The 18,236-nt window shown below is 42.2% G+C and overlaps 1 protein-coding gene across 1 annotated transcript in view; it reads right to left on the reverse strand.

The window, feature by feature from the left end:
- The window catches only part of AKAP10 (A-kinase anchoring protein 10), a 183,949-nt gene that overhangs the window by 59,748 nt on the left and 105,965 nt on the right, over positions 1-18,236 (reverse strand). The window contains exons 8-9 of the mRNA XM_007941489.2: positions 3,982-4,118; positions 509-653 (exon numbers count right to left, since the gene is read on the reverse strand). Of these exons, the coding sequence (XP_007939680.2) occupies positions 509-653; positions 3,982-4,118 (282 nt within the window). The remainder of the gene's footprint in view (positions 1-508; positions 654-3,981; positions 4,119-18,236) is intronic.

Consider the following 18,236-nt stretch of genomic DNA (forward strand, 5'->3'; position numbering starts at 1 on the left):
GTGCTCCAACCTTGTTGATAGATATTTGTGAAATATTTGGATCATTCTTAGACTAACTTTGTTTTTTAAAAACTAAAACTCAAACCTGTTGTGACTGAATAGATTCCGACTCAGAGCAACTGTTATCTGTATCTAGAAAGAGCTAATAATATCAGTTAACATTTGTTAGTGCTTACTATACATCAGGCATTACACTAATATACAAGCACTTTACACACATTACCTCATTTTCGTTCTCAAAATAACTTTGAGGTAAGTATCCATATTATCCCCATTTTAAGAAGAGGAAAATAGCATTAGAGAATTTCAGTAACTCCCTGTGTAACTCATCTACAAAGGTCAAGATTAATACATATCAAGCAAAGTCTTTGCTCTTAATCACTATACCACCATCTATTCTCTGATGTTCTGTTATATTTGGTTTTTCCCATGCTGTATTTTCACACTATGATTATACATTTCTTGATTTAATCAGTAAGGAATTCTTCTAGTAAAAGTTCTTAGTTACCTTCTCCATAGTTGTCCAGGCCTGACGTAAGGGAGTTGTGAAACAGTTAGGGAGTGGCCCACCCTCCCTGCAGATATTGGATTCAATTTCTAACCGGACAACATCATCAAATCCAAGAGGATGTGTAGCTTGGAGGGAGAAGTACCTGTGGTAGAACAATACCTCAAGTAAAACCAAATTCCACAGGAAGTATAAGCAACTCTTGGCATGTATACCAGAGAATGTCATATGAGGCTACACGATTCAGCTTGCAAACTCAGAACCACAGAGTTGAGAGATAAGAGCCCTGCTGCAAATTTATTTGTTCCCACTCCTTCAAAGATAACGTGGGTCAACTTGCTACCTTCCTCTCTGCCTTCTACCATCATTGATTTTTGCCTTCCCAACTCTAATGCTATTTAAGAGTAGTGAAGGTCAGGCTACAACTGGGGAAAAGAAACAAATTAATCACACATATTTAATGGGACTCTATTCTCCATTCAGGGCTTGATAAGTAGAAATGGATTTTAAAGAGGATATTGTTGTTGTTAAAGAGGGTAAGACATGGTCATTTCCCTTGAAAAGAGAGCAGAAAAATCTACACACAGGATATATTGAGGACGTAGACAATAAACTATCATATCAAATATTAACTATGATATACAGACAATAAACATAAGAATTTGAAACAAAATGGCACTGAGGATGAAGCAGATAAATGTGATGTATTTGGACAGAACTAACAGTACTTGCTGATGATGACTTTGGTGTGGAAAAGAAAGGATCATGATAGTAAAGATTTTTAACTTGATGGGATATATATATATATATTAGTGTTTGATAAAACTGATAATGAAGTAGAAACAAAAAAAAGCATTAAAAGCAGGGAAAAAATATATGCTCTTTTACAAGCATCCTTTCAAGCAGGCGTCTATCTTTTGTCTATGACAGAAATACTAGAAGGTATGATGTATTAATAGTGATAATCACATATATATAAAAGAAGCAAGAACACAAGTAGGGACTGGAAAAATAAAATTTGGCACAATGAACTTGGCAAAATGACTGATTCTACAGAGTATTCTTCATTTAAACACGGCTCCCAGTGTAAGAATGGATACAGGGCAGTGAATTACTTAATATGCCCCTTCTGGACATAGTCTGTGTAACTCACACCAAATGACTGGATGGGGCTATGCAAATGTGAGCTGCTTGTGGCCCACCAAGGGGACTGGAGAGCTTGCTAATAACATAAACAAGGTGCATGGAACCCTAATGTAGGGATTGGTCTGTTTTGCCGTCCTGCTAGCTCTGTGGCATACTGCCTAAGGCATTTGACTGCTAACCAGAAGGCTGGTGATTCAAACCCACCAGTCACTCCCTGGAAGGAAAGCTGGGCAATCTACTTCCGTAGTGATACCACCCTGGAAACCCAAGGAGGGGTCGGTCGCTAGGAGTCAGATCCGACTCGACAGCAGTATGTAGGCATATAATGAGCCATCACAGAGGCAGGAATGAGGGATTTCACTAACATCAAAAAAGAAGAGCCAGGAATGGAGCACATCCTTTGAATCTGACATCCCTGAGCTGAACTTCCTCAATCCGGAAGACCGAAAGAGAGAGCTGTAACACTTTGCTAAAATGGCGAGATAGCAAGAAGAATGCAGAAACAGGGGACAGGAGACAACACAGTGGGTTTTTGGAGGCTTATTGGTGGACTGGGGTGCCTCTAGGCACTTACTGGCAGAGCTAAAACACTTTTTAACACTTACCCAAGCAGGGGAGAGGCCAAGGGGCTTTGGGGCTGAGAGAGGCCAAGGACCAGAGAGAAGCCTGCCTACAGCATGGCTGAGAAGAAGCTATACTGATCGAAGAACTGTATCCTGAGTCATTTCCGGTCCTAATTGTAACACATTACTTCCTTCTCACCAAACAAACTCACTGCCATCGAGTTGGAGCTGACTCATAGTGATCTCATGGTTTCCGATGCGATATCACTACAGAAGTAGATTGTCCAACCTTCTTTCCAAGGAGTAGCTGTTGGGTTTGAACTACCAGCCTCTGGTTAGCAGTCAAATGACTTAGGCACAACCCCATATATTGTGACTATTGTCATGAGTTCTTTGTGTTCAGAAGCAGAGAAGTACAGAAGGCTGTGGCAGGGACACCTGGTGTCAGAATTGATGAAAAGGTTGGAGGGCAGTCATGTCTCACCTCTACCTTATTAGGAATCAGCCTTGGGCTGCTGATGGTGATCTTGATCCTCCTTCCCTGCTTGTGAAGTCAGAGGAGGTCAGATGAAAGTCACTAGTCTCTGGGTTTTAGTTTCCTCATTGTAAAATGGGAAAATGAGATTAGAGCCCTAATCTGGAAATTCATCAGAAACACCTGGATTGTCTCCTAAAAATAAAGCTTGCTGGGTTACACCTCTAACCTGCTGAATGAGAATCTTAGGGATGAGGACTGGAAATCTATCTTTAGCAAGCTCCCAGGTGATCCTTATGCAGACAGCCCAGCAAGACCCTGAAGACTAATGTTCAGGAACAAATGACCTATATGCTCCTAGTTCTCTTCTACCTCTAAAATCCTACGGATTTCTCTCTATCCCCAAAGCACTCCTTTAGCACTTGCTTGTGTATACCAACAAACTACTTTTCTTTACAGAATAAGAAAAGTTAAACGAAAAGAAGGAGCCCCATATATATGAAACTAGCCAAAGCCTTATCACTTGCCTCACCAGATGTTCCCAATTCCATTCACTGTAAAATATTTCCATCCTCACATCTTTAAAACTAATGAAAAACTATTATTCATTAGTAGTTAATCTGGCTGAGTAGATTTATTCTAGAAAATATACCTACACATGTTGTTGTTATGTGCCGATGAGTCGGCCCCAACTCATAGCGACCCCTCCTTGGGCTTCCGAGGCAGTATCACTACGGAAGTAGACTGCCCAACCTTCCTTCCAAGGAGTGGCTGGTGGGTCTGAACTGCCAGCCTTCTGGTTAGCAGTCAAGTGCCTTAAGCAGTCAAGTGCCTGAGCTCTTATACCTACACATAGATATTCAAAAGTCCTTTACATTATTCAATTAGTTTCACCTTCCTCTTATATTCCCTACCCCATCAAGTTTTCTCAAAGTATCACATATTCTCAAGGCTCTATAACTTCCCGTGTACCAGTGCCTCTGCGTGGATGATTTTCCCCACGTTCTGTGGTTAGCAAAAATCAATCAAATCTTCAGGATCCAATCAGAATTCTGTGACACTCTTCCTGAACCTCCCTTATTGTTGTCTGATTTGCCATACATAAATTTACTTGTTCTAAAAATTGCCAAAGCTTTACACACACCATATGTAAAGAGTTATTTTTGTGTCTGCCAGGCTGTGAGCTCCTTGATAGCAGATACTAAGTTCATTCATCTTTACATCTGAGTACCTATCAAATACTCAATAAATACTTGCTGAAACTGAGTGCATATTTAAATAAAACTCACTTGTCATATAAAATCATAGCATCATTCTGTGCCTCTTGTCCATCATACTGGCCCTTTTTGGCAGCAAGCTGAGATTGGAAGTTGTCTCCAGCCAACCAGAACTGTAAGATATTTACTGCATCCTCTTTTTCCATGTACTAGAAAGGAAAAATACAAAAAGAATATGAACAGATTTCTCTTATCATCTCTAATCTATTACCCACAAGCATTAAAATACAGAATATAAGCAAAAAGATCCACTTGATTAAAGCCAATCAGCAACTTGTCATTTGATATTGAAAAGTTTAAAAATATCCTTCGGGGAAAAAAAAACAACAAAAACAAAAACCACCACCATAAAGCTGGATACAAACTTTAATAATTTGAAGTACAAATTACACTGGAGCTGGATTAGTGGTTCCTCAATGACAAACATACAGAGTAAACCAGACCAAATCTTTCATGCTTATTTCCATCATACCATACAGCTATATTAGCCTAAACAAATCCTAACTTAAATTTATGGCAAAGAGAAAACCCACTGTCATCGAGTCAACTTCAACTCCTAGTAACCTCCATAGGGTTTCCAAGGCTGTAAATCTTTATGAAAACAGACTGCCTCATCTTTCTCCCACAGAGCAGCTAGTGGGTTCGAACTGCTGATCTTTTGTTTAATAGCTGAATGTCTTAACAAACAGTGCCACAAGAGTTCCTTATGGCAAAGAGAAGAAGTTAAATAATGAATTAGCCAAAAACTGTATTCTTGTGAGGCAGCAAAATATAAGTGTCAATTTAAATTACTACTTTGTGAGACTGGGAATTGTCTTTGTTGTTGTTGTTACTGGGAATGTTATTGGGAATGTTGTTGTTGTTGGGAATTGTCTTTATCACTGCTTAATAGTCATTTAAGGACTCTGGTGGCACAGTGTGTAAAGCATCTGATTGCTAACCATAACATTCAAGGTTTGAACTTACCAGCTGTTTCATGGAAGGAAGATATGGAAGGCTGCTTCCACAAAGATTATGGCCTTAGAAAGCCGCTGGAGCAGTACTAATCTGTCCTATAGTGTCACTGTTGTTGTTGTTATGTGCCATCGAGTTGGACATGACTCATAGTGATCCCCTCCTTGGGTTTCCAAGGCAATATCACTACAGAAGTATATTGCCCAACCTTCCTTCCGATTAGCAGTCAAGTGCTTTAGGCACTATTCTACCAGAGCTCCTATAAGGTCACTATGAGTCATAATCGATCCAAAAGCAGTGTTCTTGGTTTATCATCAGTTGATGGTGCAATGGTTAAGCACTTGGCTGCTAACTGAAGGTTGGCAGTTGGAACTTACCTAGTAGCTCCATGGGAGAAAGACCTAGCAATCTGTTCCTATAAAGATTGTTGTTTGTTCTTGTTAGGTGCTGTAGAGTCAATCCAAGTTTGAGCAATCCTACCATGCACAACAAAATTAAACACTGCCAGTCCCACACCATTCTTACAATACTTGCTGTATTTGAGCCCACTGTTTCAGTCACTGTGTCAATCCATTTTTTTGAGGGTCTTCCTCTTGTTTGCTTACCCGATATCCTTCTCAAAAGACTAGTTCCTCCTGGTAACATGTTACATGTCAACTGGCCAGGCATGGTTTTGAGTGGCTGGACAGCTAGATGTAGTTATTCTCTATTGTGAGATTGGTAATCAACTCTATGGTGGAATCAACTGAAGCAGTTGAGTAGCTGCCTTAGGGATGTGGTCTGCTTCCAGTATATGAGGAGAAGCCTTGAAAAAGGTCTGCAGCTTTTGGCATGCTTGAATCCTGCATGTAGCTGAGGTGTTGTTCAGCAGCCTGCCGATCTTGAAACTGTTAATGGACTTGAATTAGTGGCCTGCTATGTGGTTTGAAAATTTTGGGACTATGCCATTGTACTTGTTGACCTTGGTTTGTCAGCCTCAGTAGTCAGCAGCTGCCTGAGTGAAGAGATGCCTACAGACCCGTGGGCTTGGACCAAGAGGCAGAGTTGAAACCCAAAGTTGAGGGGCTTTCATCCAGCCCTCCAAAGCTGACACTGTGAACTTGGCCTGCTAGCCTCCTAAACAGAACGAGAATAAATCCCTGTTTATTAAAGCCATCCCACCTATGGTATTTTCTGTTAGAGTGGCACAAAGTAATCAAAACATATGTCTAAACGACAAGAGACAAAGTCTTAGCATTCTTCCTTCTAAGAGACATTGTGGCTATACTCTTTCCAATTTCCAAGATGGATTTGTAGGTTCTTCTGGCAGTCCATGGTATATTCTATATTCTTTGCTAACACTGTAATTCAAAGGCATAAATTCTTTGGTCTTTGTGTTAAGTTGGGTTTTCTAGAGAAGCAAAACCAGATAAGCTTGTACACACAGAGAAAGGTATCTTAGGAAAATGATTCACACAGTTATAGAGGCTGGCAAGTCCCAGGTTCCTGTATCAAACATCAAACTGGAGGCATTTGCCGATGCATGCAGCTGTAGGGGCTGATGAACTCAGTATTAGCAGGCAGTATAACAGGTGTTGATTTCGGCAGGTGATGAACACAGGAACACCAGGCAAAATGGTGGATTGTTCACTCACAGGACAATTTTAGGCAGCATAATAGGATCCAGATCCACAGAAGGTTTTTAAATTGGAAGCAGGCCACACCCCTAGGGAAACTCCCCTTCAACTGATTGGCTGCTCAAAGCATATATGTCAAATCTCCTCATGGGAATAACTATATCACAGAAGCTTAAACCACTCAGAAGTGTGGTCCAGCTAAGTTGACATACAACCCTAAGTATCACAGTCCACCCCTTGTCAACTTGGCAGTTGTACACATCTCCTTAACCACATGTAATTTCTAAATAAGGACTCTTATAAAGTCATATTTGTGCCTAACATGATACAACTTGCATATAATAAAAAATGCATTAACCCTGTTTACATTTTATAGTCTATAACTGAAGAAAACAAAAATATTTGATGTACATATACAATGAAGAAATATAATAATCACAATCCTGTTTCTACAACTGGTCACATGGTTGTAGATGGTATTCAGAACTACCTTCTTCCACCACCCATCCCATATTTCCCTTGCCCTAAGCAAGCACTTCAGCTGGTCATGGTTCTGTGCCTGGTGGGGTGACCCAAACCTTCATTCCTGAAGGATTTAGGCCATTAGTAGTCACATCAGAATTGGGTTGCTATAGTTTTCCATTGACTAATCATATGGCATGGTAGTACTAACAGACATCCTAAATAATCTCCTGTATTGCAGAAATATTTTTCTTTAACTCCATTATGTAATATCAATCCAATTTCCCCTTCATCATTAGGATTTATCACACCAGACAGTAACTCACTTCTCTGCCTGTTGATCCAGAGGCATGAAGAATCCAAAATGGCTGGGTGGCATTCTTAAATTCCAGTTCAATGCAATCAGTATTATATCTCCAGGTGGGAGTGTTCCTGCCTTTGGGACTAAGACCTCCAGATCCAAAGAGCATAGGGTTGCAGGGACTGGAAGCAAAAAATTTTTGAGTGGGTCACTAGAGTTAATAATGAGTGGTACCACTCCCGTTTCCACCCTTTAGTTCCTGGACCTGTGAATCCTGGCTATTGGAGAAACAGCACCATATACTGGATGCTGGTTTAGAGCATATACAGCCTACTGGAGAACACTGCTCCAACCTTGCAAGGTATTCACTTAGCTGGCACCGTAATTGTGTTTTTAGTAGGCAATTCCATTGTTCTACCAAGCCAGCTGTTTCAGGATGATGGGGAACATGGTAAGACCAGTGAATTCCATGGGGATAGGCCCATTGCAGCACTTCATTTGCTGTGAAGTGAGTCCCTTGATCCGAGGCAATGCTGTGTGGGAGACCATGATGGTGGATAAGGCATTCTTTAAGTCCACAAATGGAAGTTCTGACAGAAGCACTGTGTGCAGGGAAGGCAAATCCATATCCACAGTAAGTATCTATTTCAGTAAGGGCAAAACACTGTCCTTTCCATGATGTAAGTGGTCTGATGTAATCCACTTACAACCAGGTTGCTGGCCGATTACCGCGTGAAATGGTTCCATATCGTGGACGCAGTGCTGATCTCTGCTACTGGCAGGATGGGCACTCAGCAGTGCCAGTATTGAAGAGAGATTTAGTTAATGGAAGTCCATGTTGCTAACTCCATCCCTGCCACCATGGCCACTTTGTTCATGAGCCCATTTGGTAATGACAGGAGTAGCTAGGGGAAAAGATGACCAGTTTCCACAGAATGTGTCATCCTATCCACTTGATTGTTAAAGTCCTCCTCTGTCGAGGTCACCTTTTGGTGAGCATTCACATGATACAAAAATATCTTTACTCCTCTGGCTCATTCAGAGGTATCTACCCACATATCTCTTCCCCACACCTTGTTGGCACCAATTTTCTAATCATGTTCCTTCCAAGTCCCAGAACATTTAGCCTAACTGTTGGCCATAGCCCACCAATCAGTATATAATCATACATCTGGCCATTTCTCCTTGCTGGCCAGTTCTGCATCCATGCAAAGTGACCAACCAGATGCATGGCACTAAGTTCTGCCCATTGGGAGGATTTCCTTTCACTGTTGTCCTTCAAGGAAGTCCCAGAAAGGAGGTGCAGTGCTGCTGCTGTCCACTTTCGAGTGGTGCTTGCATATCCTGCAAAACCATCTGTAAACGAGGCATGAGTTTTTTCTTCCTCAGTCAACCTATCAGAAGGAATTTCCCATGAGGCCATCGGCGCAGACTGGGAGAGGGAAAGTAATGTGACTGGAGTGGAGACCATAGGCATTTGGGCCAGTTCTTCATGCAACTTACTTGTGCCTGCAGGTCCTGCTTGAGCCCCATCTCTTATGTACCACTCCCATTTAATGACAGATTGCTACTGTGCACGTCCAACTTTATGACTCTGTGGGTCAGATGACACCTAGTTCATGATGGGCAGTTCAGGCCTCATGGTGACTTGGTGGCCCATAGTTAAGTGTTCAGTTTCTACTAAGGCCCAGTAACAACCCAAAATCTGTTTCTCAAAAGGAGAGTAGTTATCTTCAGAGGATGGGCAGGGCTTTGCTCCAAAATCCCAAGGGTATGCACTGTGATTCACCAATAGAGGCATGCCAAAGACTTCAAACAGCATCTCTATCTGCAACTGACACTTCAAGCACCACTGAACTGGCCAGATCATATGGCCTAATTGGCAGAGCAGCTTGCAGAGCAGCCTGAACTTGTTGCAAAGCCTTCTGTTGTTCTGTTTCCCAATCAAAACTAGCAGCTTTTCGAGTCACTTGATAAATACGCCAAAGCAACATACCCAAAAGAAGGATATGATGCCTCCAAAATCCAAAGAGGCCCACCAGACGCTGTGGGGGAAGCCAGATGCAATAATTTATCCTTCACTTTAGTAGGAATATCTCCACAGGCCCCATGCCATGGGACCCCTAGAGATTTCATAGAGGTGGAAGATGCTTGAATTTTTGTCAGGTTAATTTCTCACCCCTTAACACACAGATGTCTCACCAGCAAGTCTAAAGTCATTGATGCTTTTTTCTTACTAGGTCCAATCAGCATGTCATCATCAATGTAATGACCAATATGATGTCTTGTGGAAGTGAAAGGCGATCAAGATCATTCTGGATCAAATTATGACATAGTGCTGGAGAGTTGATATACTGTTGGGGTAGCACTATGAAAGTATATTTTTGGCCTTGCCAGTTGAAGGCAAACTGCTTCTGATGGTCCTCTGAAACTGGTATTGAGAAAAAAAGCATTGGCCAGATCAATAGCTGCATACCAGGTATCAGGAGATGTATTAATTTGCTCAAGCAATGAAACTGTATCTGGAACAGCAGTTGGAATCACCACCTAATTAAATTTTTGATAACCCACTGTCATTCTCCAAGATCCATCTGTTTTTCACACAGGCCAAACAGGCAAGTTAACTGAGGATGTGGTGGGAACCACGACCCCTACATCCTTCAAGTCCTTGATGATGGCACTAATCTCTGCAGTACCTACAGGGATGTGGTATTGCTTCAGGTTTACAATTTTCCTAGGTAGAGGCAGTTCTAATAGCTTCCACTTGGCTTTTCCTACCATAATAGCCCCTGCTCCACATGCCAGGGACCCTATGTGGGAGTTCTGCCCATTGCTGAGTATATCTATTTCAATTATGCATTCTGGCACTGGAGAAACCACTACAGGATGGGTTCAGGGACCCAGCGGACCCACTGAGATGGATCTGAACAAGATCCATCAATAACTTGACCTCTATACATCCTCACTCTGACTGGTGGGCCACTGTGATGTTGTGGGTCTCCTGGAATTAGTGTCAATTTAGAGCTAGTATTCAGGAATTCCTGAACATTCTGATCATTTCCTTTTTCCCCAATGAACAGTCACTCACATAAAAAGCCTCAGATCTCTTTGGGGAAGGTTGGGAGAAAGACTGACATTATAAATTTTTGGCAATGTAGTGGGGTCTTTCCTCAAGGAGACCCAGCCTCCTCTTCATTCAAGGGGCTGTGGGTCTGTAAACTGACTCAAGTCTGGGAATTGAATGAGAGGCCTGACTCTGTATTCTGACAATTCAATCTAGACTGCTGTTCGTGTGACCTAGAATTCTTCTATTTATACAAATCAAATAAATATTTAGTAGGTTTCTTACATATTTCACTCCTAGAAACACCAAGCATAAGTAGCCAATGCCATAATTCCACATGAGTCAGAGTATTCTGATTATTGAGTTGACTCTGCTGTCCATTGTGGTAACCACTCTCACCTTGTCTTTTTCGATTAACTGCTGCCACTTGGCCCCTATCACCATGGGGTTCAATCAGCCTCACTGTAGTTAAGTATTTTAATTCAACTAGGGCAGTTCCCATTGTCAAATCTAGCTTACATAAAATAGCACTTAGAGCACTGTTCAATGATGCTGGGGCCCCTTTCACAAATTTGTTCCTCACTGTTGTGGTAAAAGGTGTGTCCTCTGGGCTCTCCATTTCTAGGTCTATGGGTTGAACCTGATAAATCCATTCTAATATGCCAATTTCCCCAAGCCTTTGGATACCTACAGCAAGATAGGTCTGGTTCTTCAATTTGACTTATTGTAGGCCACCACATAATCCATGCTTCAGTAAGCCAACCAAATAAATGATTAAATCCTTTCCTAACCTCTCAAGTGGAAACATTGAATGAGGAATCCATGCTTAGTGGGCCTAAATCAATAAACTCAAGACTGATGCAAGGTTATGTTCCTTACACACATTATCTCATAACCTTAATAACCATTCCCACGTCTGCAGGTTTCTGTCTGTACATGCTAGCAAAATCAAGCAGGTCTTTTCAGGTACAGCATACCACTTCCTTGGTCACACTTTGTACATTTCACCTTTTGAGGCTCGACTGGACTTAAGCCTATTTATAGGTCTAGAAGCAGCAATAGGTGGTTGGTGCCATTGTGAGAACATTCAGCAATGTCTTCCATGGCATCTGTCATAGGCAATGACTCAGCCGGGGCAGTTGTGTAAATCCCATCAAATGGAGGTGGAAGGGATAATGGTTTTATAGTAATCTGTTCGCGGGTGGTGCTGTTGGCAGGAGGGATTCAACAGAATTTACAGGCTCCATTTCCCCATCTTCTTGACTGGCTGCCCAGATGTCTCCATCACAGGTTTCAAGATCCCATTTCATCCCAATCAATGCCCTCCCTTTAACTTCAGACACCATTTTGGACTGGCAATAAAATTGGTGTTATAATTTAGCCACCTATACAATAAGATTCTGGGTTTGGTTTTCAGCAGTATCAGCTAGGTTACTAGAAGAAATAAGGCTTTCAGGGCACAATTGGAAACATTGAGGTCTTTTATGTGGTGTGTGAGCCGAGACTCAGCAGCCCTCAACTCATCTCGCTCTTTCACCATTTTGCTGACAGTACACAGGACCAACCAACCAGCTTCCTTATATTTCTCATGCTGACAAAATTACAGAAAGGTACCAAATTGCGCTCACCCAAAGCCTCACTTCTCGAAAATATATGATCTATTAATGGTGCTATTTTACATATTAACGTTGCCACCTCATGCCACGGATTAGCAAGGCCCTCTTGTCTGATGGAGGCAGAGTCACCAGTGCCTTTACGATTAATCAAATTGAGAACCAAAAGAGAACTGGTGAGAACCAATTTAGAAAACTCATCTTTAGGCTTTTGTCTCTCTAGAACGACTCTCGGTACCAAATGTATTAAGTTGGGTTCTCTATAGAGAAGCAAAACCAGTAAAGCTTAGAGAGAGAGAGAGAGAGAGAGAGAGAGAAACAGAGAGAGAGAGAGGAAAGAGAGAGAGAGAAAGAAATTTATCTTAGGAAAATGGCTCACACAGTGGCTCACACAGTTTTAGAGAGTGGCAAGTCCTTGGATCAAACATCAAGCTGGAGGCTTTTCCTGACTCATACAGCTACAGGGGCTGACAAGCTCAAGACTGGCAGGCAGTATAATGGCTGCTGATTTCAGCAGATAATGAATCCAAGATCATTAGGCAAAATGGCGGATGGTTAACTCACAGGACAGTTTTAGGCAGCACAACAGGATCTATATCTATAAGTTTTCAAACTTTCAGAGGACATCCACATATATGTTGGAAGCAGGTGACACCCCTAAGGAAACCCCTTTCAACTGATTGGCTGCTCAAAGCATATATATCAGATCTCATCATGGGAATAACCACATCACAACAGCTTAAACCACTCAGCCAAGGTGACATACAACCCTAACTGTAACAGTCTTCCTCAGTCATTGCCTAGCTTTTGCATGTACAGGAGGCAAGTGAAAATACTATAGTTTGGGTGAGGCACACCTTAGTCCTCAAAATGCTATCTTTGCTTTTTAACACTTTAAAGGTTTACTGCAGCAGACTGGACCCAATGCAGTATGTGGTTGGATTACCTGACTGCTACTTCATGGGTATTGACTGGGGATCCAAGTAAAATGAAATCCTTGGTAACTGCATTCTCTTTTCCATTTACCATGATGTTGTTTACTGGTCCAGCTCTGACAGTTCTGGTTTTATATTGAGGTATAATCTATACTGAAGGCTGCTGTCTTTGATCTTCATCAGAAATTGCTTCAGGTCCTCTTCACTTTCAGCAAGCAAGGCTGTGTCCTCTCCATATCACAGGTTATTAATGTTATCTTCGTCCAATCCTGATGCTGTGTTCTTCTTCATATAATACGATTCTCATTTTATTTGCTCAGCATACAGACTAAGTATGTATGGTGAAAGGACAGAAGCCTGACGCACACTTTTCATGATGTGAAACGATGCAGCATTCCCTTGTTCTGCTCAAATGACTGCCTCTTGATCTATGTACAAGTTCTGTATGAGCACAACTAAGTGTTCTGAAATTCCTATTCTTTGCAATGTTATACACACAGTCAAAAGCCTTTGCATAGTTAATAAAATACAGGTAAGTATCTTTTTTGGTGTTCTCTGCTTTTAGCCAAGGTTTATCTGCAAAAATCAATGATATCCCTCATTCCATGTCTTCTACTGAATCTGGCTTGAATTCCTGGCAGTTCCTTGCCAATGTTCTGCTGCAACTGTTTTTTAATTATCTTCAGTAAAATTTTATTTACATGTGATATTAATGATATTGTTCAATAATTTCCACATTCTGTTGGATCACCTTTCTTCGAAATGGGCACAAATATGGATCTCTTTAAGTCAGTTGGCCAGATAGCTGTCTTCCAAATTTCTTGGCATAGTCACTGAACACTTGCAGGATTGCATCTCTTTGTTGAAACATCTCAATTGGTATTCTGTCAATTCTTAGGGCTTAGTTTTTCACCCATGCCTTCAGTGCAGCTTAGACTTCTCCAATACCACAAGTTATTGATTATATGCCATATCCTGAATTGATTGAACACTAACCAACTCATTTTGGTACAGTGACTCTGCATATTCCTTCTATCTTCCCTTTGTCATTCAATATTGAATCTTTAAGACTGCAACTCGAGGCTTCAATTTTTTCTTCAGCTCTTTCAGCTTGATAAATGCCAACCGGTCCTCCTTTTCTGGTTTTCTGACTCTATGCCTTTGCATATTTCATTATACTTTACTCTGTCTTCTTGAGCTGCCTTTTGAAATATTCTGTCCAGCTTTTTTTTACATCTACATTCAAAAGCAAGTTTCAGAATTTCTCTGACATCCATTTTGGTCTTTTCTTTGTTTCCTGTCTTTTTAATGATCTTTTCCTTTCTTCATGTATGATGTCCTTGATGTTATACCACAACGGTCTGGTCTTTTGTCATTGGTGTTTGTGGTAGTTAAGTTTGTGTGTCAACTTGGCTGGGGCTGGCTGAGTGGCTGGGCAGCTGGATATAGTACTCCCCATGATGAGACTGGTAATCAACTCCATGGTGGAATCTACTGCAAGCAGCTGAGTAGCTGCCTTAGGGATGTGGTCTGCTTCCTGTATCCAAGGGGAAGCCTTGGGGAACAGTCTCTAGCTTATGGCATACTTAAACCCTGCATGTAGCCATGCCATTGTTCAGCAGCCTGCCATTCTCTGCTGACCTTGGGACTTTCAATGGACTTGAATTAATGGCCTGCCATGTGGTTTGGTAACATTGAATTATGTCTTTTTAAATGCCAATCTTGGGCTTCTCGGCCTCAGCAGCCAGCAGCTGTCCGAGTGAAAAAAAGCCTCTAGCTTCAGTGGGCTGGGAGTAGGAGGCAGAGCTGAAGCCCAAGGCTGAGGGGCCCCCATCCAGCCCCCACAGCCTGGCACTTTGAACTTGGACTTAAAGCCTCCAAAATCCCATTTGTGGTATATCCTTGTCAGAGTGGCACTAGGTAACTGAAACAGTGTTCAAATCTATTCTCTTTGGATGGTCTCTAAACTGAGATGAGACATATTCATAGTCATACTTTGGCTCTTGTGGAGGTGTTTTAATTTTCTTCAACTTCAACTTGCATATGAGCAATTCATGATCTGTCATGTATTTGGTCCCTGGCTTTGTTCTCACTGGTAATACTGAGCTTTTCCATTGTCTTTTTCTATAGATGTAGTCAAACTCGACTCCTATGCATTCTATCAGCCAAGGTCAACGTATATACTGCAGTTTATGTTGCTACAAAAAGGTATTTTTAATGAAAAAGTCACTGTTTTTGTAAAATACTATCATGGGATCTCCAGTGTCAATTCTTTTACCAAAGCCCTATTTCCCAACTACTGACTTTTGTTCGTTTTCAATTTTCAAATTAGAATCACCAGTAATTGTCAATGCACCTTGATTGCGTGTTTGACCAATTTCAGACTGCAGAAGTTGGTAAAAATCTATTTCTTTACCTTTAGCATTAGTGGTTGTTCTGGTTACCTAGTGCCACTCTGACAGAAATATACCACAAATGGGATGGCTTGAACAAATAGGAGTTTATTCTCTTACAGTTTGGAGGTTTTAAGTCCAAGTTCAAAATGCCATGCTCTTGGGGCTGGTGAAAGCTCCTCAACCTTGGGGTCGAGCTCTGCCTCCTGCTCCTGGTGCATTGGAGCTAGAGGTGTTTCTTCACTAGAACAATGACGTAGCTACATGCAGGGTCCAAGCATGCCATAAGCTAGAGACCATTCCCAAGGCTTCTCCTTATATACAGGAAGCAGACCACATCTCAAAGGCAGCTATTCAACCCAACTGCTTGTGGTAGATCCCACCATGGAGTTGATTGCCAGTCCCATCATGGGGAATAACTACCACCAGCTGCCCGGCCACTCAACCAGGCCCAGCCAAGTTGACACACAAACATAACTACCACAATTACACCCCTCGTCAACTTGGCATCTGTACAGATCTTCATTGGGTGGCATCTGTACAGATCTCCTCAACTGGGTGGCTCCAGTCCCCTAGTTCCTCTAAGTAGCGACCTCATGCCCTTCACCTGGCGGGTCCCGCTCCTCTTCCTCCTGGGCATGGCAGCCCCGCCCCCTCACTCTTGGGCAGTGGCTATGGCTCTATCCCACTACCTCACATGAACGAGCAGCCCCACAGTCCAGAAGCAAGTTGGTAAAGGCCTGGCTCTTTGAAACCTAGGGGGGCTGTGATCCTTCCACCCCCAAAGGCCATGGTCCTACCCTTTCAGGCTGAGGCAGCTCTGCTTCAGTTTCCTTGGTCTTCACTTCTGCCAATTAATGCCAAAGGTAACCCACTCCGCTGGAAAACCCTGCCCAAAAAGCATTCGGCTTTTTTGCTTCATGGGCTGACCAACCTGCTACTCCATTTCATGCTGGTCTTTTCTACCAATTAATCCCGAAGGCAACCCACTCTGCCAGTAAGTCGCCTAACCAAAGGCATCAAGCTTTCTCCTCCATGGGCTGGTAAGGCTGTCTCTGTCTCATGCCAGTCTCTGGGCTCTGTTCCTGCCATCTCTCATGCCGGTCTCTGGGCTCTGCTCCTGCCATCTCCCATGCCATATACCAGGGTCTCTCTGTCAGGGTCTCAGGTCAAGTACGCAGTCCACTCCTGTTTCCACATTTTAGGTATCTGTCAGAGCAGCACCCCACTCTCTCGGTACCAAATTCTGTTCTGGTTACCTAGTGCTGCTCTGACAAGAAATATACCACAAATAGGATTGCATTAAGAAACAGGCATTTATTCTCTTACAGTTTGGAGGCTTTAAGTCCAAGTTCAAAATGCCAGGCTCTAGGGTGGCAAAAAGCTCTTCAACCTTGGCATCCAGCTCTGCCTCCCGCTCCTGGCACACTGGAGCTAGAGGTGTTTCTTCACTCAGACAGCTGCTGGCTGCTGAGGCTGACAAACCCAAGGCTGACAAGCAAAAAGGCACAGTCCCGATGTTACCAAACCACACAGCAGGCCATTAATTTAAGTGCATTGTAAGCCCCAAGGTTGGCAAAGCATGGCAGGCTGCTGAACAATGACATAGCTACATGCAGGGTCCAAGTGTGCCATAAGCTAGAGACCATTCCCAAGGCTTCTCCTCATATACAGGAAGCAGACCACATCTCAAAAGCAGCTACTCAGCTGCTTGTGGCAGATCCCACCATGGAGTTGATTACCAGTCTCACCATGGGGAATAACTACCACCAGCTGCCCAGCCACTCAACCAGGCCCAGCCAAGGTGAAACACAAACATAACTACCACAGTAGTTAATATGTAAATTTGAGTAACAGTCATTAACTAGTCTTCTGAATGGGTGTATGGATACTATCCTATCATGGACAGCATGGTACTTCAGGCTAGATCTTGAAATGTTCTTTTTGATGCAATGTGATGTTGTTCGTCATCAATATCTCATCTTGACACAGGAAACAATATGATTGTCTGACTCAAAATGGCCAATACCAGTCAACTTTAGCTCACGAATGCCCAAGATACCGGTTTGTGCATTCTATTTCACTTTTGACAATTTCCAATTTTCCTACATTAACACTTTGTATATTCCACATTAAGATTTTTAATGGATATTTTACAGCTGTTTCTTCTCATTTTGAATTGTGCCACATTAGCAAATAAAGGTCCCAAAAGCTTTACTCCATCCACTTTTTTAAAGTGGACTCTACTCTGAAGAGGTAGTTCTTCCCCTGGTGTATCCTGAATGCGTTCTAACCTGAGGGATTCATCTTCTGGTAGTATAGCAGAAAATGATCTGCTGCTACTCAAAAGGTTTTCACTGGCCAAATTTTTAGAAATGGATTGCCAGGGTCTTCTTCCTAGTCTTAGTCTAGAAGCTCTGCGAAAACCTGTCCACCATGGGTGACTCTGCTGGTATATGAAATACCAAAGAGAATACTATAGTCACTGCTTGTTGCAAATGTTTCACTGGGCAGTCCTATCAATAGGTAAAGTAGAAGTTCTGAAAGCAGGAAAAATGTACAACTTTTCTTTCTCTCTTCTGAAGTCTAGTCTACTAATGTCTGTGCAATGAACACAAATATCCACCTTTGTAATCTTTTTAAAAAATACATTCTATTGAAATATAATGTATGTACAGTGAAATGCATAAAACTAAAGTGACATGGGTCAATGCATTTTTTTGTTTTTTGCAGTGTTCCCCCTGCAAAAACAGCAAGGAGGCCACATGTTCTGACCTCCTCTAATCTCACAAGAGGAAGACAGGATTACCAGCAGTAACCCAAGGCCTATTACAGCAAGGCCAAACATGCTGCCTCCCTCCAGCCCTTTCACCAACCGTTCCTCCCAAAGCACCCACCACCTCTCTCCTGGGTTCGATAATTTGCTGCA

Source organism: Orycteropus afer, unplaced genomic scaffold, assembly GCF_000298275.1.
Source record: "Orycteropus afer afer isolate SDZICR_OR568_19922 unplaced genomic scaffold, OryAfe1.0 scaffold00080, whole genome shotgun sequence".
NCBI lineage: Eukaryota > Metazoa > Chordata > Mammalia > Tubulidentata > Orycteropodidae > Orycteropus > Orycteropus afer.